Source organism: Piliocolobus tephrosceles, chromosome 1 (assembly GCF_002776525.5).
Source record: "Piliocolobus tephrosceles isolate RC106 chromosome 1, ASM277652v3, whole genome shotgun sequence".
Classification (NCBI taxonomy): Eukaryota; Metazoa; Chordata; class Mammalia; order Primates; family Cercopithecidae; genus Piliocolobus; species Piliocolobus tephrosceles.
The window spans coordinates 70,795,506-70,820,934 of record NC_045434.1 but is presented as its reverse complement, the minus strand read 5'-3'; the positions used below and the strand labels follow the sequence as shown (position 1 = coordinate 70,820,934).

The 25,429-nt window shown below is 41.0% G+C and overlaps 1 protein-coding gene across 2 annotated transcripts in view; it reads right to left on the bottom strand.

Annotated features, from left to right (window-relative positions):
* Positions 1–1,109: 1,109 nt before the first annotated feature.
* PROX1 (prospero homeobox 1) overlaps positions 1,110–25,429 on the bottom strand; it is a 48,520-nt gene continuing 24,200 nt past the window's right edge. For both annotated transcript variants that reach the window (XM_023203750.2, XM_023203751.2), the window contains exon 5: positions 1,110–1,904. In XM_023203750.2, the coding sequence (XP_023059518.1) occupies positions 1,719–1,904 (186 nt within the window). In that variant the 3' untranslated portion in view covers positions 1,110–1,718. The remainder of the gene's footprint in view (positions 1,905–25,429) is intronic.

Sequence of the window (25,429 nt, the reverse complement as noted above, 5' to 3'; positions counted from 1 at the left end):
TAATTTAAAGTCAGCAGGTTTTAAGGCTTTGTGCTGACAATAATTGAGTTCATACATTCCTGTCCATCAGCAGATTTATAAATGACGTTAAATTACAGCGATCGGGTCAGCTAGTCAGTCACATGGGTCAAAACCTGTATTCTCCAAAGTCAAATGTAATTCTTATTAAAATTGAATTTAAAAATGGCATTTATGTTCTATATGTTCTAAATACCAGATTTGTTACTGTGTCATTTTAGGAGGTGTATATCAAATTACCTAAGGGGAAGGAGGGGTCTGGAAAACAGTTTTAGGATGAACAATGAATTCTTACTGCATCTGCACACAAAAACCCACCTAAGAAAAAAAGTGTGAATGCCATACGATTTTTTTCAATGCAAGTATGGAACACTGTACATCACTGAAAAACAGGGGAAAAAAAAAAAAGGAAAAAGAGGAGAACCATTGAAGAAAGCATAAAATAGCAGCTAGCTTTCTTATGTGTGCTGAAATTGTGTCTTTTGGGTTAATCCCAAATTTTCCTATGCTATACACTCTTCTCACATTTTGGTCAATACTAGCTTCTGAATTGAAAGAGGCATTATCAATTGTTTTAAAATGTTATACCTAAAATAAAGAAACACTGAGTTAGACTGTCACCACTTTGAATACCCATCAGGAGAGTGTGGCATTGCATGTGAAAATGTATGTGTTCCTCTTAGGAGATGAAGATCAAGTCAGCTAACAGCTGTCAACAAACTTCTAGTGTGGGCAAGAATTTTATGGCCAAGTTGGGCTTTCCTTTATTCCTTACTGGAAGAAAGTATTCAGAAAATAGTATTTTAGGGGAAAAAAGTATTAAGTAAACAGAATCCTTTTAAGCATATAAATAAAGTTGAGCAGTGTAAATTTGAAACTTAGTGCCTTTTAGTATCTGAAGCAAAATGATAACAAGTTATAGGATTTTTCTTTATGAAGAATGATGTAAGCTCACTTATGAAGAAGAACCTATTGTCAAGTTTAGAGAGGTGACTAGAAGACCAGGTATGAATTTCCAGTCTCATCTTGACAGAGCTGGTTTTGTGCAAAATTGCTTTGCCTCCAGAAGAAACTGGTACTATTTTCAGAGTTTGCCTGGTGAATATGTTTCTTTTTTAATTTGGCCTTTTGGGGTACTTTGGAAAAGTGAACTGCTCATCTGTCACTGGCATTATTTTTAAACATGTAAGGAAAAGCTACTGATTGAGTTCAAACCAAACAAAATACTTAAATGTATGAAGTGGTTTCATTAAATTTTCAGACCTTCTTAGCAGTAAAAACAAGAGACACATCACTGTCTGTAGAGTTGTGCTGTGTCATGGGTTTTCCTCGGCCAACCGCCATTTGCAATAAGTCATCAATCAAGTGGATGCATCGTTAACAAATTCCCTTCATTGTTAATAGAGACTTTACACACGCCAACATTCTTTTTCCCTGAAAATTAACCCTATTTTAAGTGTCCAAATGTTAAGGGCCTTGGGCAAAAGTAAACTAAAGGCAGAAAGAAAACGACCATCCCCTTGCAATGGAAAACAAAAGAAAATGAGAGAAAGGTGATGAGGAGGAATTACCAGCTGATTTCATAACATATCCATGCCTCCCATACACATATATATGAAATCAAAATCTAGACACATATAACTTGGACATCCAAAGGGGACTGCTACTCTTCATACATTCAAATAGAGTTGTCGAAATTTCTACTCATGAAGCAGCTCTTGTAGGCAGTTCGGGGATTTGAAAATCTCAGGGACTTCACTATCCAGCTTGCAGATGACCTTGTATATGGCCTTCTTCCAGGAAGGATCAACATCTTTGCCTGCGATAATGGCATTGAAAAACTCCCGTAATGTGATCTGAGCAACTTCCAGGAATCTCTCTGGAACCTGCTGATACAAGGAGACAATGGCATTAATAAAGTTTTCAGTTTCAAGTCTACAGTTATTCCAAGGAAACTGAGCTAAGTTCAGTCTTGCAGAAAGGGGTTTACATTGCACCTGCATTTTCTAAAAATGGCTGGCTTCTATTCTTTTATGTAAAGTCATTATATATAGCAGCATTGTGATGTGGGGTTGACAGCTTTGTTTTAAGAAGAGTGTGTGAAAGATCCATGCAGGTCCATTGAAAAACTAGGATTTCATTGTGGATAATTAGGATAGGAATATGGGATGTGACTTTTGGGATTCCTCACTTTATTAAATAGATGCTATCCAGAAGAAAGTCTCCAATTAATTTTTCAGAATTTGAATCCTATTTCCTTTTGATTGCCATTATGAAAACAAAATATGTTCTCAAAATAGAATAACAAATAGTCAGGCTTCTTTATAAATTAAACCCACACTTTAAATGAAGAAAATCTTCTAAAATCTCAGTTATCTGTTTTTCTCAGAGGATTGTTGACTCAGATGCTAAGTTGTATATTAATCTGCAATATAAAGTACTCTCTATACATAAAGGAGTAAAATAATGACATTAACAAGAAGTCACAAAACTGATCCTAAAATATTGCATCAGAAAATACTTAACCTTGAAATTAGAATTGCTCCATAAGAGAGTGATTTATTCAGCTGATAGTAATAATACAAACTAACATTTTTTTGAGTATTTACTACTTGCCACACTCTGTTTTATGTACTGAATGTGAATTATGTCATTTGGTTCTCCCAATCTCTCTAAGAGGTGTTATTATCCCAAGTACACAATAGAAAACTGAGGATCAGAGAGGGTAAGGAAATTGCTCAGGTCCTTATCATTCAAAATAAACATTTTCCAACTATTCATTTTAGAACCCCAATTTCTTAAGGCTTTTCTTCCACAGCAATTAATATGTATGTGTGTTGTGTGTGTGTATGTGTGTGTATTCTCTTAATTACTTATTTAATAATCTGATATCTTGACTAAGGAAAGCAGTAATAAATACTGCTTAATTACTTATTTAATAATCTGATATCTTGACTAAGGAAAGCAGTAAATAAGTACTGATGTACTTATTTAGTGTTCTTTGTAAGTTACTCAGAGTAAAGCATGGTCTATCTATCCCCACACCAACACAATAGAATCACAGAATAATCCATGAACTCATAATTTTCCAAGTACACATTGACACTTAGTAGATTTATTTTAGTGGGGTACTTACACACCAGTAAAGTTTCATTTTTACATTAAGTGCAGACATATGAGGACATAAAGGTACCATAGGTATACATATAGCAATATTTATCTACACATATACAAGAGATGAAAGACTTTTCATCTAAGTTCAGACATGCCACTTACCAAAGTAAAAAGGAGGTATTGTAATATTGAACATGTTTCATCTCTTTCTTCCAACCTTGGGTGCAATGTACTTTTTAATAATAGTAGTAACTGGTAAAGAAAACCAGAATCATCACCTGACATCCCTGTTTTTCACGTTTAAAATTGGACAAAGAAGTTCATTGTTCCCAATGGCAAGTTAATTGTTGTTTATAAAGAAATGTAATAACTCTGCAGAAAAAATGAAAGGGACTCCATTTGGGGCCAACCAGTCTTAAGCTTACATTTTTAGCAGACCCTCCTAAAGACTTTCATACTGGCCCATTTCTTAGGACATAGTTCCCAGTGTTGCCTGGAAAATCCTTCAAAGTACTGCCTTGTCCACCATGAATGTGCAAACCCATACACCCCAAGGGCCATTCTCTGCTGAGAATTCATGTGGATTTTCCACAGGCCTTTGGGTTATTTCCTCCCAAATTTCCTGCATACATGAGTATTTGTTAGAGGAGAGCTTAGCCCTCCCACTCACGTTATACAAATAAAAATTCATGAAGCAATCTGTTTTAGTACAGTCACCTCCACCCCCAAAGATAATCCTCCACATTTTATCAAATGAGCATTACGGAGGGAGGGAATGTGGCTGGAGAACAGTGAAGCCCACTCTCACTCCTTGGATTGGGAGCTTTTAGCCAAATGCTACAGAAACATAATCATAGGCATTTATTTATTTATTTATTTATTTATTTATTTATTTATTTGAGATGGAGTTTCCTCTGTCACCCAGGCTGGAGTGCAGTGGCATGATCTCGGCTCACCGCAACTTCCGCCTCCTGGGTTCACGAGACTCTCCTACCTCAGCCTCCTGAGTAGCTGAGATTACAGTCACAGGCCAGCAAGTCTGGCTAACTTCTGTATTTTCAGTAGAGACGGGATTTCAACTTGTTGGCCAGGCTGGTCTCAAACTCCCGACCTCAGGTGATCTGCCTATCTTGGCCTCCCAAAGTGCTGGGATTACAGGCATGAGCCACCATGCCTGGCCAATCATAGGCATTTATTAAAATAAACGTTTCAAGAAAGGTGGTTTCATGGGCCATCGGCAATACAGCCTCAATGAAAAATCTACGTTCCTTGAACACTCAGGGATGCAGCATGACATGGCAGAGAGCTTTGAGGGGTGAAGGTGAGGGCAGCTGCCCCAGAGAAGCCAGAGAAGGCCGGAAGCCCTGCCCACGCCAAGAACTGTACAGGAGGTCTGGGGAGCCAGGGACAGGGGAAGGGCAGGCATTGTTCAAGACTGTCAGAGGAGAGAGAAGAAGTACATCTAGAACATCAGCACCAGGGGAGGGAGGGAAGTATAGTTGTAGGATTTGCATGAGAACAAGGTAACTTCTTTGGGGGTTGTATGCAGTCTCCCCTTCATCATTTTTATAGTTTGCCATGCTTGTTAATGGGTTTTAGTGGGTTTTTAACCTGTTTTAAATATTCCTTTCTTGTGGTGGTAATCATAGGCTGTCCTTTATCATCTTTTGCATTTGTGTCTTGATGCTGTTTAACTTTTTACCTACTTTTATATGTACACCTTATCATAAGGTGTCTTTAGATAAGGAGCCTCAGCAGAGTATCTTTTGCAAAGTCATTTGATAAATAGCTCATAGTGAGATCTTGCCTTCTGCTTTACTCCATATTGCTCTAGAGTAGCAGTTACTTAATACTTTAAAAACACTTAATACTTAAAAAAGGGAAGCTTCAGCCTGAGCAACATGATGAAACTCCATCTCTACCAAAAATACAAAAAATTAGCTGGGTGTGGTGGCACGCGCCTGTGGTCCCAGCTACTGGGAGGTGGAGGTGAGAGGATGGCTTGAGCCCAGGAGGCGGAGGTTGCAGTGAGCTGAGGTCGCACCATTGCACTACAGCCTGGGTGACAGTGAGACCCCATCTCAAAAATAAAAAAAAAAAAGGACGTTTAAAATAATGGTAAAGTAAGATAGAATTCAAAGAGTTGGAATAGATCTCAGAAATCATCACTTTATAGATGAAGAAAGCATGAGATTCTATGAGATGAAGAAATGATGAGATGAAGAGATTACTGTGAGGTAAGGTGTCTTTCCATTAAACGATGCTGGCTCCCTTTTAATGCTTTTTCAGCAATTTCTACTATTTATATGAGGCAACAAAACCTTGAAAAGCTGTGCCTCTGTAATCTTGAAAAATCACAGAGAAGCTAGTAACTTCAAAATAAATGGGAATGCTATAAAAGATGCCCTGGAGGAGACTTTGGTTATTGGGAAGAAATGAATTCTTTGTGAACAAACAAAATGATTAGTTAATGCAGTGCTTACTTTGAGGCAATACTCATACAATGGACTGGGCTGGATAAAAGAAAGTTGTCATGAGATACTGAACGACTGGAGCAACTCATGTCTTTGGTGGCTCCCAGAGGCACACTTTTGGGTAGCAACTGATCTTCTGAGAGGGTGCCAGTGAATTTCATCCACACATAGAAACATTTCCCACGGAAAAAGAGACCTTTACCTCTGCTTGAAAACTCCCAGCTCCGTTTAACAGAATAATAGGGGGTATTTTCTGATGTTTTGTGGGAGCATCTTAGAAATCAGTCTTATCAGAATGATGTTGCCCATATTTTTCTACACCTCTTCACACCTAATGGCTTTCCAATCACCAATAAACATCTGCAGAAAATCCCTTAGTGACAAGTAATCCCTTATCTAGGTTTCTTTTAATAGAACCCAACAATCTGCAGAATGAACCCTAGAGTATCTCCTCAGCATCAGGTGGTAACAGTCAATCAAGTCACTGGAATGCAAGACAATGCAGGCGGCTGGGGGGGGTGCTGGCGGAGGAGGGGAGAAGGCCCTGCCTTTGGACATGCCACAGGGAAAAAACAAAAGGCTTCCAAAGTCTTTGGCTGGAACTCTGAGGCTATTGTGGGAGCTGCTTTGCCCAGCGTTCCTCAGGAGAGGAGAGTGGAAACTTTGTTTTGATAAAAAGGCATCCCAACCTAGGAACCTCACCCCAGATGGTCTTGCCTTGATATTTGGAGAATAATATAAAGTAATGAGGTACTTGAAGATATGCATAAATCTGAAGGGGGCTGGCTATCAGCTTCTACCAATTTCATCACGGTATGTACTTGAGTCTCCTCAGAGCAAACAAGAGCCTTGTGGACTTCCATGAAATGAGGAAAATGAGAGGAGGTTTTCAAGTCTGCCCAGTCCACAGCTGGGTTGCGTGTGTGTGTGTGCACGCACACACACACACACACACACACACACACACAGTGTGTTGGGTGGGTGGTTATTTTGCTGTTCTTTTTTTTTTTCCATTGGAATGAGTGGCAAAGACACATTTTTCTCCCGTCTTCCTCCTCTTCCTAGTTGCTTTACCTTCAAGGATGATTTGTTTTATTAAACTGACTGTCCCTAGCCTCTGCAGTACATAATAAAAGCCTGACATAGCAGGCTGCCTGCCTTCTGTGTCCTGCAGATACTCATCATAAGTGTCAGGACATACCAAGGTTAGCGGTCACTGGAAGTGTGCTCGCTGGCCCAAACCTTGCCAAACGCTCTTGGCAGCTGAATGAATGTCACAGAGAATAGAAGGGGAATTACAAAGGTTAAAAAGAAGACAGCCTCTCCTATTTTCTGGAGACAGAGAAGCTGATTTTTCACACCTCTGAACCGTCCGTAAGCTCATTCATCAGCCTCTTGTGGGGAACCTAAACCTTGCCCCTTGCTCAGTTCTCCATGGACACTCCTCCATCCTCAATCCCCTTTAAAAATTGGCCCTCTGGCCTCATTTCTTCACAGAAATGATCTTCACTGAAATGGACAGAAAACAAACCGGGCATCGACTTCTTTCCCTAGCCACCCACCCCCCAACCCATAACCAAAGGCTCCAATGGCCTATCAAGCCTATCAATAGATTACAAACTTATCAAGGGAAATCATCTTTATAGTTGATCTTTTCAGCTGATTTTTTTTTTTTTTTTCAAACTTGCTTCGATGGAGAAATGGAAAAGGACGCATGTGTACTGGCAGGCATGGCTAACAAATGGGAAAGTACAATCCTGCCTAGTATTTTGGTGAATTAGGTTGTATGTGGGTTTTCCTTCTTCTTTCTCCTCCATTTTTTAAAATACTATAAAAGGGCAATAAAATGCTGACTGTAAGAAGACAATGTCAAGGAGAAAAGGGTACTGGTATTTTGGATACTCTTCACTGCTCGCCTTGGAGAGAGAGTTATTCTTGTCACAAACCCTTTTGTCTGCATCTGCTGACTGCTTGCCTGTAGCCAGCAGCATACTTTAACTGTTTTGTCACCTCCTAACATCACATGCATCAGCTGTTGGGCTTTTGTTACGGGTATTGTAGAACTAATCCGCTGTGGCTGTTCTACTGTGCAGTAAATAAAACAGAAACGGGCTTCTCAGACTATTCTGCATGAATATTTCAGATGGCTTTTACAACTCCGATTCACAAAATCAAATAAATAAATAACTCCCCCAGCCGCCCCCCAGCCCCTCCCCACACCCAGAAACAAAACCCCTCAATCTAGCCCCAGATGCCTCCAAGTCAACTGCATTGAAGGCGCTGACTTGTGCCTTCAAACAATTGTTTCAGGGAATTTGAAAGAACAGGACTCTCTAAATTTTCACACCGTGGAATTCATATACAGTATTAGAGTTAAATATATCTAATGCTGACAACTAGGTAAGCAGCTCTGAAAAACTGGAGAAAGTTACTTTTTGTCCCTGTGGGCCTTTAAAAATATATAGGTAATGCCATGAAAAATACATAGTTAAGAGTTGCCTTGTCAAACTGCTTTTATTGCTTCCATCTGTATTTTTTTTCCTTCCACTCATCTGAAAGGGGTCAAAGGAAGATGTTTGTGCATTAGTTTATCCTAAGAGTCTTTCCAAACCTATGTAAGAGCACAAAAGAAGAATCAAACTTTGCTGGGTTTGAAAAACTGAATCTGCATCATGAGCTCTTTGACAGTATAATGATGTACCAATCACACATAGGGAGGTATTTTTCTAGATGACTTTGAAGTGCCTTTGGAGAAGTTACAAAGCGCACGTGTGTACACACACACGTACACGAAAATCTTAGAGAAGGAGACAAACAGTTGAAGTACTTTCCCGAGCATTCATTCACCCTAGTGTGCGCATGATTCCTCTAAACAAACTCTCCCATCCCTGCTGTTTGTTAAGTAAATATTGATCAAGGAGAGACTCATCTCCTGACAGCAGTGGCACAAGCTGGGGACTTACACTGCAGACAGAGTAGACTTAAATGGATAAACCCAGATGCTTTAGTAACTCCTTATAGAGATTATCAGATGAAAAGGCAAGAACAGATACGTTATTGCTGCTCCTCTTCACTGTCTCGCTCACACTAAACTCCCCTGCCAGAGGCAGAAAAGAGGAATCATGGAGCTGTAAAATATGGTCACAAGATGCAGTTACTGAGGGTCTCCCTTTGCAGTCATGTGTGCATTTGTCCTGTGTGTACAGCCGGGGACTAACAGGCCCTTCAGAAGAAAAGGAATGGTGCAGGATGCTATACACGGTGAATCCTGAGATTCTATTCCAGTGCCCTCTCATTCCAGGAGAGGATCAAATGGAAAAGCAAACATGAATGCACTTTGGGAAGCATAAAATATCATCCAAATATAAGGTGGTTTACAAGTTTGAGCCTTTAACGAGAAGCCCTAATTCCTGGGATGCATTCACTATGATTAATAAATGTTTGCAAAGCATCGTTTTGAGAGGTGCTCTGAGGAGGTTCGCTTGGGTGAGTTTGTTGGCTGAGTCAACCAGTTGAGAAAAGTTGCTTTGTGTTCCCTAAGTTTTATTTCAGCCATTTCATAATTATGAGTCAAAATCCTGTTTTCTGCACTGTTCGTAGCTGACTGGATACGTGTACTTCTCTGGGAAGGTCAGTTTTAAAATCATCTTTAGAGATTAGGTTTTGTGTATTGAACACTGAGCACCATGGTCAAAGGGCAAGATGTTATATTTAGAGTTCCCAAACAGCTAAATGGTGTTTGAATTTTATTAGGATGCTTGTGTTTGGAAAAACTAGCAGGATCCAGGAGCACTGGCTGTGAAGTTGCTTTCGGGTACCTGCCGAGTTACCCCAAATGAGGCAGACGAAGGTTCTCCAGCAACATCTGGGCTTAGGACTAAAGTCTCTCTCCCTCTGGTGCTCCAGGTGGTATTCAGCTTTCAGGAACACAGAAGATTAGATTCGTCTAATACCCATGCAATTTGGGCCCACTTTCTAGTTACATGTTTTGCTGTTTAAATATGTGAAAAGTAAATGCTTGTAGGAAGTGGCTACAGTTCAAGGCTGCCTTAAAAGAAAAAAAAAAACCTAAAAACTGTGTTTCCTTGGTCTAAACAAAGGAACACATGGTAATAACAGTCTGTATCTTTTTTTTTTTTTTTATAAAGCTTCGAAAGAACAATGTTCTGTTGAGCAAAATTCAGTAGCATTCTGTAAACATTAATTTAAGGAAATCAATAGACTCAGTGAGCTAAAGCCATATTGCAAGATAAACTGGCCAGAGTGCCACTTTGTCAAATAGATTTTCGTTTTCTCGGCTAGATAAAGACAGTTTCAAAACGGGGTAGACGTGTTGCAACCAGGGTTTGAAAAGTATGTGGCCTTCAAACAGTCTGCTTGTTCCTACTACAAAGCTGGATAAACATACTTTAAAAATGATAAGCCTGGTTTAGAATTGATTTGGCTTTCAAATTTTACATATAGTAGATTTCTTGGTCATCTCACATGAAAAGAATAAAAGAAAATATCATGCATTCAGAATAGAAAATGTACTTAGGTGAAAGGGGTTAAATTGTCTTGAGAGACAGAGCTTTGGGAGCAGTTTCGGTTGATACTTGACTTTAAAAAAATGGGAAGAAAGAAATCTTTATTCATGCTGACCTGATGGGCAATTGGCCTTCTTGCCAAAATCCCGAAGCCAAACTCTCTAGTGAGTTTGGGATCAGAGGTTTCAGTTGATGGAAGCTGCTCTCGTTCTGTGCTCACCAGGCAATGTCATGTTAATGTGTGAGGGGGTGTGGGGATTGGGGGAAGCAAACCCAGGAAAAGGCTAGGGAAGGAGCTGAAGTGATGAACCACCCAATAGCCCCAAGGTTTTGGTCAGCCAGACGGAAAGAGTTGCAGGGATAATCCGAAAAGGTGGCAATGGGAAAGCAGGTCTCTCCTCCTGTCACCTACATGGAGCTTGTGGCAGTACACTTCCAAGTCAGACCACTTGGCATCCTCCAATGCCACACCAGCCCTTATAAATGCTCATAGCAAACAGATATGACATGGTGAAAATGGCCCCCTGGAGGAAATGTAATAAAAAGAATGAAGAGTCACATGGAAACTGCCAAGGAGGGAGGTTAAGGATCTATCTTGAATGGACAGGGAAACTCCACGGAAAAGCATCACAGGAACTGACTTTTGGTCTGCAGTGTGGGGATCCGGGGGGGCTGCTATTGGCCAGACCCCTCATACAGACTTCTCTGACCACAGCATGAATGAAGGGCAGAGATACACCCGAAGTATCTTCTTTGTTTTTCTACCTGAATTTGAGTCTTTGTCTTTTAAGAGTGAGTATTTAGAAAATACAAAATTCACAATAAAATTTCTACAACATTATGATGCTGATAACATGGGTGTTGTTAAAATATTATACAATTATCAACAATGTGCTAGAGTTGAACATTTCGAATAGTTGTGACTTTCAGGTAATAGAAAAGAAAATCTTAACACCTTCTATTCTACGTTTAATCAATTGTGCATACATTTGAAATTATGTAAGTATTCCATTGGCAATTCTGCATGTAGAGATCAAGGTAAATAAAACCATCTCTTCCATAGCCCTAGTAAAAGATAGCACTAGCTTTCTAGGAGCAGAATGACAAATGTCTATGAGAGACTATCAAAATTGCTGTGTGGGGCTGAAATTTGGTCAGTGAACGTGCTTAAAGCGGCAAGTTTATTTGCTCACACATGGAAGTTTTGGTGTTATACATGTTAGAAAACATAATTGTCACATTATTGGTTGTAATGAAGTAAATTTTCCTTCTCTCCCAAACTCTACATAGGTCTTAAAAAGTGATTCCAAGTTTAAACAAACAGACAAATATGCAAACAAAATCAAGGAAAAAGCATCAAAAACTAAAACCTAATACCTCTTTCTCTCCCCCTGAGATACTACACAGAAACTCTTAAGATCTTAAAAACAACTGGAAGCACTGTGCAGAAATTGCTCATCTGGTAGGCTGTTCAGGTAAGAGCTGAACCAAGAATATTCCATCAAAGAATCATAGAATTGGCCGGGCGCGGTGGCTCACGCCTGTAATCCCAGCACTTTGGGAAGCTGAGGCGGGTGAATCACGAGGTCAGAGTTCAATACCAACCTTGCCAAGATGGTGAAACCCCGTCTCTACTAAAAAGACAAAAAATTAGCTGGGCATGGTGGGGGGCACCTGCAATCCCAGCTATTCAGGAGGCTGAGGCAGAGAATTGCTTGAACCCAAGAGGCGGAGGTTGCAGTGAGCCGAGATCACGCCACTGCACTCCAGCCTGGGCGACAGAGTGAAACTCCGTCTCAAAAAAAAAAAAAAAAGGAATCACAGAATTTTGGAACTTGAGAACTAGAAGGAATCTCAGAGAGTTCATGTCTCACAAAAGAGAAAAAACCTTCAGCCAGTGGTCAGCAAAATTTGTCAGTAAAGGGCTAGATAATAAATACATAGGCTCTGTGGGCCATATTTGGTCTAGGTTGGTTATTCTTCCTCTTTTTTACAACTGTTTTAAAACTTAAGTCATTCTTAGCTTGGGGCCATAAAAACAGATTGAGGGGCAGCTCTGCCCATAGGCCATACTTTGCCAGCCCCTGCTTTTAGCCAAACTTGAGGGTTAACAGCTTTTCTAGAGGCCTAATGGTCTTTCATTCTGCACTGATCCTAGGTGCCTCACTGGGTGAGCACACCAGTTCTTGCAGGATAGTTCGATTGATTCACTTGAATTCGACCTGCAATGCCACACCATTTCCCCGATGGAGTTAAGGTTGCCCATGTCTATGGGAATAGATTTAATAAACCACATACGTGGTGGTCAAGGACCAGGAAGACTTCAGTCTTACCCTTTTCGGATTAGGAACTTTTAATTGGGAACTTTCCTACCAGTGCATATTTAAATGTGCTAAACAGAGGAATGTATCCCTGCTTCATGACACATCTGACAAATCAGCTCAATACTCAGATGGAAAAATAAGCCCTGCAATCACATGCCAGTCACTTTGTAGTGTTAACAAATTTCCCTTTAAGTCAGCCTCATAAATTTGGTGCCATTGGTGTCTGAGTTCAAGACAAGTTGACAGTCCTTGAAGTTTAACTTTTGCTACAATTACTGGGTGAGGTGGTAAAAGAAGCAGGGCCAAGCTTGGTGCCATTCTTGGATGGGACATTATCCAAAAACAACATAGCACAAACACTCCAATATTGCATGAAGGGAAGCTGGGGCACAGATAATCCACAGTTACTCCTGTTTCGTTCGAGAATGTATTACGTGATTGTTTTCTGCCACAGCTTTACCTTCATAATTAAGCTTTGCTTAGGCTAATATTAAAACCAGTCTGTGTGCCCTCTGTTGCTATCGATGGAGCAATGTGAGTAAGGAGCCTAGGGAGAAGCTGTTAGGAAGTGGGGTTCAGGCAGGTTGCGATGAGAACGAGATTGCTCATAGAAAACAGTAAAGAAAGTGCTTGTGATACACATGGTAGGAAATCAGACAGAGCTTCAGAGAACACCAGTTCGTGGGGGATGCTGGCACTCTGCTAGCAATAGTTTATGACACCCTAAATAATATCCAAGTTGCTTTAGGAAAGGATGGGGATTATTGGCCTCAATCCCATCCCTTGGTTTTGACTGCAAGATCTTTGTTCTGTCAGAGAAATTCTGTTCTGAATTTCCAGGGAATTCTATTGGTCTTTCCTCTGCAATCACCCTTTGGAAAACTAAGGATGGGCTGTATTTCAAAAGCTACTTAAGAGCTTGTGAACGGCTTTGGAATTCCTTTTGAAAGACAGGTAAATAGATTGAAAAGGCAGGCAGATTGCAGAATGGACTTTTGGAAGTCCACAAGACTCCTACCTAATGGGACTTGAAGTAATGTTTAGGGTGTGACAACCTAGGATGCTGTCAATACCTAGGATTGGCCCTGTTGAAAGGCAGTTTCAGGTATCTACACACAGATTATCTTGTATGCCTTCAGGTCACTGAAAATGATAAATCTTTAAAAATGGATGCTCTAAATGAAAGGAAACACAGTGGCCTTGAAATCATGACCTTTCACCTTCTTCTACATACGTTCAGCTTCCTGACATTTCTCTGTTTTCACCTCTACTCAAACCATCCTTCCCTGCCCAAGTATTTACTTGTTCTCAGGGAATACATTAGCTTTTACTAGAAGTCAGTTTTAGCATCACATTCTAATTTACAATGTTATAGTAGCCTTAAGAAAACAGAACTTAGACGCAATTGCCGTAAGAAATATGAAGAATACACATCTAAATGGCTTGTATGAGGACTCAATACCTCCCAAGCACAAACTCTCACACATACAAAACAATCCCAAAGGAAAAGACTTTTATGATCTAGATTACTATCATTTGGGGAATATTTAAAGAAAAGAGTGGCGTTGCTTTTGCAAACACTACCAAGCAGGCTTAGTAGGGAAGGTAGTCATATAATCTAAAACTGACAATTCTGGCCGGGCATGGTGACGCACACCTGTAATCCCAGCTACTTGGGAGGCTGAGGCAGGAGAATCACTAGAGTCCAAGAGGTGGAGGTTGGGGTGAGCTGAGATCACACCAATCACACCACTGTACTCCAGCTCGAGCAACAGTGCAAGACTCTGTGTCTCAAAAAAATAATAATAAAAAAAGAATAAAAAAAATGCAGCCAATTCTGCTCTGAGAGAAGATATACATTATATAGAGGTTAATGCATATTATAAATGCTGATAGCCTGTATTGAGGCCTGCATGGAACGTGTGTGGGGACACTTAGTTTGTTCAGGTCCATACTACCTACGAGAAAACCCAGTGGCACGAGGGTTTCTCTGATAAATTTCCTCATTGTTTGGCCACCCCGGCCAAGGCAACAAATAAAGTGAGCAGCAAGTCTAATGATAGTGCCAATTCAGTCAATAAATTGTTTATGAATTTGAAAAATTAGTCTCTATAATCCCAATAAGGGAATTTCCATGTCTCCAAGGGCACTGTTGAGATTTAGATCTGCAAATAGGGCCTTGGGAGAAAACGAAAATGGGCGCCCTGGAGATTTTGACTGAGATAATTAAGCTGCAGCAGAGTCACCAGGGTAGAAGGGGCCCCACATGGAAGCCATCTGGATTCCAAGGGCCTCTATACTCACCGCTTAAAGCTTTGCATCATGACCAAGACTCAAAAGAGACTTTATTTAGAGGATGCAGAATGCCCCTCTACTCTAGAGTCACAAAATTTCAGAGCTAGAATGAAACTCTTGAATTTAATCTTAACACTTTTCAAAAGGTGAGCACAGTAGACCCCAATGAGGCAGGTGTGGCCAGAGCCAGACCCTCCAGGCCAGCACTCCTTCCACCACCTCCGGCATCGCATCGTGTCCTTCTCATCTGGAACAGATGACCCCAGAGTCCTAGAGCTGTTTCAGGCTAGTGTCGTCTTTTCAGCCACATTCAGAGCAGGAACACTTGCTCTTGTAAAAACCAGAATTACATTGAATATTTGTCCCAATTCTGATGAGAGCTCCCTCATTGCCCGTTTGTTTACTTTCCTATTTAGGGTCAGCAGGAAATGGTGCAATAGTTGCCTTGCAGATGTCACAGCAATAAGGTAACATTTACTTGGCTCTGCAAATGAATAAATGTGAATGCTTATACAGCACTTACTTTGTGCTAATACACTTGTGTAGATTCATTTAATTCTCACAACACTCTTGAAGAAGGCACTGTTACATACCCTATTTTACAGACAAGGAAACTGAAGTACAGGCAGGGTAAGACACTTGCCAGGATTTCACTGCTACAAAGCAGCAGAGCTGGGATTTGATCCCAGGGCCTGGCTGGAAAGTCCATGCTGTAAGTTCTACATCGGTATTGATCCAGGACCACTGACAGTGGAAAGACTCCCCAAAGCATTTTCTTTGTAAGATTTCAAGGGGATGCTTTTATATAAAATATTGACTACTTGCAGGTGAACATTTCATTGCCTGCCTGAGAATAGTATCAAATAAAGCAGAAACTGGAGCTTTCCCCCAGAGTTGTCATTATTATAGACTCAAGTTCAAGACTAAGGCTATTTCCTCATGACGTCAAATACCCCAATGCTTGATCTACAAGAACACTGAAAACATCCGCAGGGCAGGGTGGATCTGCCTATTTTCTATTTGACTGGGTATGTCCTATAGACACAATCATATTTGCCAGAGTACTTGCCAAGAGTCTGATCAGCTGGTCTCATAGGATCATTTTAACCAATAAGCACTACTGAGCTCCAACTCAAGAATTCCAACTTCTGAGGATAAACTTTTGGGGTAATCAAAAAAGTCACATTGGGTGTGCATGAGGCACCATCACCAAACTGTGGCGTGACCACCCACACCTGGAGTTCTGCCTTGTGAGTTAGTAACTGTAACTGTCCCTCAGAAGAACACAGTCAGGCTGGAAGCGCATTACAGCAGGGCAGCTAAAATGATCCGGGGCAGCCCACTTACTGTATGAGATTAGGCTTTTAAAAAGGATTAGAGCTCCTTAATCTGGGGAGATGAAGATTAAGAGGGAGTAATGATCAAAGTCTATAAAATCAGAAAGGAAATGGAGAATATGGATACAACCCTGTTCACAAATCCCAGTATATTATAACAAGGAATATCCCTGTGGAGTTCTAGGGGAATCACTTTTAGAGCCATAAAAAGAAGATAATATTTTCCCAGCAGGTAATACACTTAGAGAATTATTATCTTAAGGAGTGGTATATTCTGAGAATGAGGTTAAGTTTAAAAAAGGTTTAAGTAAACTCATGGGTGATAAAACCATAATGGTGAGCAACTGGGACTTTAGGAATATTTTGGATACATCTTGAGCCTTTTGAAAAATGATCCAATGACAGGTACCAGCCTCTCCCAATATGCTTCCTGCCCAGGGCTGACAATGCCCACCCATCTGATCTGACCACCTCTCTTCTCACCTTGTTGGCTACATTGGTCCTAATATTTATAACATGCATATTCTTGTGCCCCTCTTTGATAGGTATTTGAAAATTTCAGCAACCTGGTACAATGTGGCAACTCATTCCTCCGAGGAAGTTTTCTTTAATCCTTAATAGAGTCTTTGTCTTGAATTTCAAATTACAGTAGTTCATGGCAGGGATCTGACCATGATTTCCATAAAATATACACTTAACTCCTTCAACTACACCTGAAAACTAAAATCTTACAGTTTGCTCAAAGATGGAGGCATTTAAATCATTTTATGCTGCAGTAGTTAGAGAATTTAAAAACTAGTTAAACTCTATTGGAAAAGCTGCTCATAATATGCTAACACAGATCAATTAATTCAAATTTAAGGGGAAATTAAACATACCAATTATGTAGTACCCACCACAACCCAAGATATTAAGCTCTAAAATTTACTGCAGCTGATGTAGAAACCAGCACCCCTTCACAAAAGCTGTGGCTCTGTTAGATATATAGAATAAAACTTTGGAGAGAGACGTGTTTTAGCTGTTTCCAAAACAGCCAAGTGTTAATCACTTTAAGTATCTAATAATAGGTCATTGTTGAGGGCTGGGGCAGAAGGAGGAGGCAGTGGTTTTGGGAGAGGGTAGAGTGGAGATGAAGATTCACTTAGAGAAAGGAACCTTCAGAAGACTGTCATGCACAGCGAGGCATGAAGAGTATTTTCTGTACTCACATTTCAAAGTGCTGTCAGAAAATTGGTAAAATGTGGCAATACACAGATGCAAATAAAGGAGCCAAGAAAATAGTGAGGGGGGCAGAGGTAGGGACGGAGGAGGAAGGTACACAGATAGTAAGCAACATCTGATAACGCCGAATGCATTCTAACCCTGTCTCTCATCATAAACTGGAAGCAATCACTGGGTGTCTTTTCAAATTGCAAGTTTGAAAACGTTAGTCTTCATGGCGGGGAGCTATTCAAAGTCACTATTCATTTGGGGGAAAAAAAGTTGGAAAGGTGGTCAGGAGTGGGGAAGGATTCAAGGGTAAAGAGTCACTTCGTTTCTCATTGTAGACTTTGGAGTGATTTGGGCAAGAAAACTGGGACATCTGGAGTTCAGAAGTCGAGGAAAATGGGGAAGAACCAGGAAGATGAATACATGATCATCAGCTACACAAAAGAACGGAGCAAAAAGAAGCTGGGATTTGGGCACAGGCGTCTGGCAAGGAGGCCGGCAGCAGGGCTAATGAAGCATTTGCGGTGTGGGACATTTGCCAACGCAACAAAGAAGATGTGCTTGGGCTCTGCAGATGTGCCAGGGCCCCCAGAGCAAAATAATGACATAATCACCATCAGTGTCACAGACCAGACTGTACACAAGGTGACAGGGGAGGGGAGGCCTGTAATGCGCACACAGGGAGGCCTCCCACGGCCCACGACGGCTGCTGCCCTGGGGGTCGGGATACAGGCAGGACTACCTACCTAACAATCTCTGCCTAGATCTTAAATTCGAAGGTGAGGTTTGCACCCATCTTTGGTGGGTGTTTTCTGTCCCACCCTAGTCAGACAATAGAAATCTGAAAAGCTTAAGTGAGATTTGAACTGAATGGAGGGGCAAAAGGAAAAGAGGCAGCAGGAGTTTTGTGAGTCAAGCTCCCGGTCCTCTGCTAGAAGTGCGCAAACTTCCAAGAACCGTACCTAGCCACACCAGCATAAGGCAGAAATACGACCACGGATGTCAGTGTTGCACACTGCAAAGAAAATGCACAACATATCTCGGGGAGCCTATTTTGGGGTGGGGGGGACACAAATGAGCAGTCAATGGGCCATCTCAAAGTCAGTGCAAAAGCAACGTTAAGGCATGAGAAAGTCACCCCTGCCCATTTTCAACAAGGTCTCTCAGCAGGCCTTGTCACCTGCCAGTGGCTCTTGCTCAGTAAGGTGGGTGTGTTAGTACAGCTGTCTGGCTTTTAAGTGACTTTTGTCAGTTTGAAAGTGAAAGTCTGTTTGAGGAGCTGAAAGAACAATAGCTCAGAGCCCGGAAGAAGAGCTTGTAGCACAAAGAACTTGGCTACACTAGTGTCCCTTTTCATTGCTTCTCATGAAAGATTCATAAGAAGAACTTTAATTTTTTATGACCCCCTTTTTGGTATGACTATATTAGTTGTGTCAACTTCCATATACGGGTTCTCTTTAAATACCAAAAGGTCTGTTGTGAAATTGTTTTCAAAGAGCAAAGGGGGCAGAATCGATTCTGGCCATCCTGTTGGTCGCTTCCTCCAAAGAAACCGCTGTAAGAGACACAGAGATTGCCTTTAAATGTGGTTCCCTTCAGTCTTGAAGTTGCCATGAACACTACAATGTAGTTATTTTAAACCTCTGTGATTTGCTAGTTCAACTGCTCCTCGGAAGAACGATTATATTTGTTTTTCTTGGCTTCACCCTATTTAACAGGAACAGTAGTATAATGATCATTAATAGACGGTTTTCTTTTTCCTACCCTTCTCAAATAGCTATCTCCACATTGAATCTTTATTTTGTGTCTCAGCCAAAAATTGGGGGGTGCAGGGAGACAAAATGCATTTGTTTCACATCATCTTACAAGATAGAATTGAAGATTGGCTGAAGGCACTCATTGAAGGAGAAACAATATTTTTAAACTAAGTATCTACTTTCAAGTATTAAACTTCTATGCTTCATCAGAAAGGATGTCTGCAAAAAAATTATTGTTGTAAATTAATATTGATGTATTTAAGAGCAATGAGTGAATAGTTATTAAAATTTCTGCCCTGTGACTGACAAAGGACCAAACAGTTAAAGTTAAATAACATCCTGGGGGGAGGGGGGAAATGAAGAAATTTGATGTAAAATGTTATCTGCCATGTGAAAAGGGATCGCCAACTTCACACAAGCTTTGGTTTGCTAAATGAATTTGTTTTATCTAGGCGAAATAAACAGGCTGTCTTTCAAAAGGTTGTTAGAACTTCTTCAGACATTTAATCCAGGATGGGCTGAACACAATGATACATCCCACTGAAAGCTACAGCCACCACCAGCGGCTCTCAGAAGAGAACTTGCTCTCTTTCTCCCATTGATAACCCTTTGTGGGATGAAGAAAAAGAACCGAGGCAAGGAGAACTGAATATCAGACAATAGGCATCACTCCACACACTGTTTCTGAACTTTCCTCATCGCTGAAGGACAATTAATTATGAAGGCCTTAGGGGTAGGTCGAAGCAAGGGAAAACCCACCACTGTCCCAGCACCACAGCCGCTACCTCTGTGTTTGCTAAATGGCTTCGCCTGTTGGGGTACAGCCGCCGAGAGAGCCAATAGATCATTTAGGGGGGGCGTGCGGGAGGTGAGGGAGGAAAGCAAAGATTTTTTTGTGTGTGCGCCTGCCCTTGTATAATTCTATTCTCACTGTGAACTCATCCATACACAAAACACAAGGACGATTTTTTTTTTTTAAAGAGAGAAAAGCCACAGGGTAGGTTACAGTCAGAAACGGCCTCTCAGTGGTGTGTTAAAAAGGATGGTCTTTTCACCAAATCATTTCACAGAGGCAAAACAGACAAACACAAAGAGTTGAGACTTTTTCTCCTACATTAAATGGAGTAACTGATAAGGTCAGACATATGATACCTAAAGACATGAATCTGTGAACTCTTGAAGTCAAAGGGCCTCTCTGTGCCGAGGAACAATCTTTCAAAGGAAATAGATCATAGAACTCCACTGAATCCCCTTTAAACTTTATGAAGCAGGAGGAGAAAAAGCTCTAAGTAGGGAAGCTTGACAGAAGAGCCTTGAACTATTTTCTGAAGGAAAGATGAGACCCTCCCTAGGCTGCCACAAAACATCTTTTTTTTTTTCTAAAGGCTCCTCTGAACTTTGATATGTGCCAAGACACTGCTATTGAAAGCTGTATAATTATGTGATATAGCCACTGTAGAAAATGCTTTGTTCACCCCAACAAAGGACAATAAGCAAAGTAAAGCGACATTACACTGTATCTTTTTCTTTAAGAATGTTGAGAAAGGTCATGGAATGCTATAACTAATAAAGCTGTTGAGTAAGGAGGTTTTAAAGTTGATCTTACTGTGCTTGAATGTAACCCAATGACAAAAAAGACACAGGGAGCTAAAAATGCAATGACATTACCAAATAGATGATAAATCAATGGGCCCGCTTCATTATACTGATGAACACCTTGAATCCCAAAAGGAGAGCAGTACAAAAATGAAGCCTCATGCACACACAGAATTCTACCTCCACTCCACCCCCTAGCCCTTCAACCCCACTTCCAACCTGGTGTCTTTACTGTGCTCTCCTTCAAATTTCAGGCAATCATTCTGTAGAAGGAATATGTTTCCAGGCAGCCATGTGTGTACATATATTTAGAGAACATTCATTTGGTCTCTTAAAAGATCAATTTGGCTTGTCAACGGTGGGACTGGCAAGGGAAGAAATGGTAAGGGTTTCTTTTCCTCCTCGCCACCCACCAAGAATGTGTTATGTGACTATTTAAACGGCTCAGCAGCTTTGAGGCCAAAAGACTGCAACAGCAGTGAAAGGCTTTCACTCATGTGCCAGTTTTCTAAACGATCACTCATATTTAAGTATCTATTTGGAGCAGAGGGAAGCGCTTCCTAAATCCACCTGTCCTCATTTTTCTTTAAAGAGATGACAATGCGAATGAAAGTCTTCCAAATATATTAAATCTTCTGAAATGTGGGTTCTGTTGAAAGTGGGAGTAGGTTGAGAAGAGGTTAGGTATGGGGCAGGAACACATTCAGCAAGTGTATATGTGTTAGTGTGTGTGTGGTGGGGGTGGGGTGTTGCTTTTTTATTTTCTATTTCCAAGAGGAAAGTAAGAAAACACATTCAAAGGTGTGCGGAAGTATCCTTCTTCCCTGTCATGTGTCACCCAGAAAAATGTCAAACCCACAGTCTCTAAGATAGAGCATCTGCCCAGTGAGGTATTAATATCTTAGAAAATGGCATTCATAAGGCCACTAATGAGTGAATCAAGTTCCCCATTCAATTTATTTTGAAGCCTTCCATCCCCAAACCTGGGCCTTTAGCGAGGATAAGGGAGATCTGTCATTCTTACTGGAAACTTACACCCTGCCTACAGGTAAATCACTAGCCACTGAGGGGCCCAGGAGGGATGCGTGGCTTACCATGGCGTGGGAAACAGTACCTCCCAGTACCCGGGAATGAGAAAGAGAGCTCAGTGTGCCTGGATGAAGGAATCTGGCACATTCTTTTCTCAACCTACACTCAGGCCGTACCAAGCCCTCTGACCTTTGGATGATTCTGCCTTTTGCAGCTGCACCATATAGAGAGGTCAACCTAGGTAATGCAGTCCAACCTAGGGTGCTATGTCTTTTGGCTCCTTAAGTTGTGCAATTAACCTTTGTGAGTTACACAAGTTAGTTGTCTCGGTAGAGTTCTTTGCAAAACAGGTAAACCAGCCTCAGAAACTGACAGTGATCATCATCTTCTTTTCCTGCCACAGTTGTGAGGAAAACAACAAAAGCGATAAAATCCAACTCATATGCCCCTAAAGTCACAAGTATCAGTATGATTTAAAAACTGGGAAGGAATCCCAAACTTCCTTTCTCTGCCCATAAAATTTTTTTTGGAAGCTCTTCAAAGTGAAGCGAGAATGAAGCATAGAAATATATACCATCACACCTGGAAAGACAAATTTATTGTTGCCAATCTCATTAAATGTGAGGAGCAGGAATGAAGGATACAGCCCATAATTACACACCCCTCTCCTGCGTGCCTCACACACTCATGCGCAGAAGCAAGACGCCCCACCCGGTATGATATGGCCAAGCTTCCGCCCTTTAGCACAAACTAAAAGTGCATTTCATATTTTTCCCCTTCGGTGTCTTCTTCCACATCCCTTGGGTCTTCTCAAAGGCTCACCATCCTAAGTCTGCACACTGTGCCAAGAATTCTGGCAATTGTGTAAACTGATACAAAAGGCAGAACAAGCTCTCCTGCCACTTAGAAGGTCCTGACTCATAAAGGAAAGGCAGGGTCTAGGAGAGGAGAGCGAGGCAAGACACTCCCTCTTTCCTGCTGATAAACCTTCCCCATCTGCTTTATTTTCCTGTAGGCCAGGGGTCAGCAGCCTCTCTAGCCTTGAGAGCCATCAGCAACAGGGGCTGGACGGGGGTGGTGCTAAGCAGTGACAGAGGTGCCACTAGCAACCTTATGACAGAGGCAGAGATGGAGTAGAAGGCTGAGAGAAGACAAGGTGTAGAGAAGAGAAAGAAGGAACAAAGTAGTAGTGAAGAGACGTCAAACTCCCTTCTCTCTCCCTGGCTCGATCTGCGTCTGCCCAGTTAGAATAATCTAACTTGAAGAATAGTAAAGCTTTGGACAAACTGAAGTTTTTCTTGTTATTATATTAGTATCACTGTCATTACTATTACCCACATTAAATAAGCCCTATTTTGGTAAAACACTTAGAAGAGTGCCTAGAACATTAGTAAACAGTCAATAAATGTTAGCTATTTTATTATTGCTCCCAACAACTGATTGAGAAATCTGGGAATACAATCAATAAGACATTTTATTGTTTGACCGGCTACTACTAAGCTGGGTGACACAATTCCTTGGAATCGACTGGATCTTGGGGCATCGAGTAAACGTAGCTTCAAAGTCCCTCTACCATGTTTTAGCTCTGTTTAAAAATGTTAAAAAGAAACAAAGTGTATAGTTCTCCATTTTGCCATCCTCTTCACTTGCTAATACTTAAACTATAGGTTCATTTTACTTGACCTGAAGAGGAGAAACTTAAACACAAAAGTAAAGCCGTGCACACAATATCAGTGGAGGTATTCAGCTGAAGGTGCCGGATCTACTTTTGGCTCTCAGCCACCGCCCACACGAGCAAAGCTACCACGATAAGAACGGTGGCTTTTTAAGCATCTCACTTAAGCAGTGACCTCCATGCACAAAGGCACGGAAAAGAAGGGCTCACCTTATCTGAAACTTTTGTCAGTAAATGAGCCAGACAGAGAGGCTAAATGAAAAACAATTTCGTGATATTAGGATTATGTGTGATGGTGGGTATGCGCGTGTACATATGGATGCGTGAGTGTGTGAGTAGAAGGGGTAGGGCTCACTGCATGGTCCTACTTTCTTCCCTCCTTTTCACTGAAGGAGGAATCAGATCCAGAATAGTCCGATAACTGTCCGAAGTCACATGAGAAGTGACAAAATTCCTGCCCGGGCCCCATACTCCTTGCAGTGAGGCAGTCTTAAAATAGACACTGCAGATAAAGGAGAGGTGGCCTGGCTGGAAGTGGATATGATTCACAAAGAGAGAAATATTAGATGTTAATCATATTAAAGAGGATTTAGATGATGCTAAATGGAGCAGCTTGTCGGGTACCTCCTGATGCCAGCCGTCCCCTGTTTGTGTCATTTTGGCCCCTGGGCTGTGGGTAGGGGATTAAATTCCAACCAGGTAAGGTTTAAGTAACCCTGAAAACCCTCGTGTGCACTTTAAGGATTTGTCCTCTTGGGTATTTTATATAGCAAAAATGCAGAAGTCATCTCATGAATCTTGGGCAATTCTTTCATGAAGCTTGATGTAGGCTGCCAAACAAATACTTATGTCATCATATAATGTAAATAATTCACTAGCATACAGAAGTCTCTTAGCTTAACGTTTAGGGCAACAGGCTTATCAGAAGGGTGGGGGAGAAAAGATGCTCTTAATAAGATTTCTTTAAAATGGTTAGCCATAATCATATTCTTCAGCTTTAGAAGAAATCTGCTAGTGCTCTGTCATTATAGTGAGCCGGTGCTCTGTTACAACTGAGACTTTAAAAACAGATTTTAAAATAGTGGAGCAGTACACGAAGAATTCTCACTTTTAATGTATTTAGCAAACACACACACATACCACCCAAACTTCATTTATCACACATTTGGCAAGAAATACATTAGTCTTAGAGAGCAAAGACAAATTAGTAGCTTACACTGTAACTACTCAAACTTTGAAAGAAAAACTATGACTTCCCCATTGCTGAGATTCCATATTCAGTTCTTTATAAGCCACTATAACTGATCTGCATTGCCAAGAACCATAGTAACAAGAGCTGAAAAAAAAGGGGGGGCAAGCAGGAAGAGTACCAGGGGTCAGTCCCCTTAGTTGACAGAGCTAGGCCAAGGTATCCTCTTTTCTTTGAAATTTGGAACTTCCTGGGTATTCTTGGATACCTATCTACATGAAGAAAGCAAGAATATTAATGTAAGGTCCAAACGCACACAGATGTTGGAGGAAAAATTCCTACCCTCAAGGTGGCACAGCATCTAGACAAGATAATACAAGAAATGGACCAACTTTGTCAAGCCACAGTCTATCTGATATCATCAGGGAGTTCAGCCTGCAGAATTCTTGCCATATTCCCACCTCCAACTACTGTTGCCTCAGCCAGCAGGGCTCAGCAAAATGCCTTTGTGAGTACTGGGAGATTTGCTAGTGTTGTCTCATAGAGAGTCATCATGTTGTGATGAAAACTGTTTGCTGAGGCACCACATTAGTCCATAAAGAAATGCCTTACTCATAGCCACACATCTTTCATTGTTGCATGGATATTGCTTTCTGGGAATTCTCTATGCTGCTTTGTGTGTGGATCTAGAATATACATGTGATAGATATATATATTAGTGTGTATGAAAGTGTTTGTACAAAGAGCAGCATGCTTCTGAAGGTATACTTAGGCAAAATAAACACATGAGTCTCTCCTCCAAAAAGAAGAAAAACAGAAACAAAATCCCCCCCAAAAAGATGTCAGTGGATCTCTTATGATATGTATTTAGTAAAATATCATACCA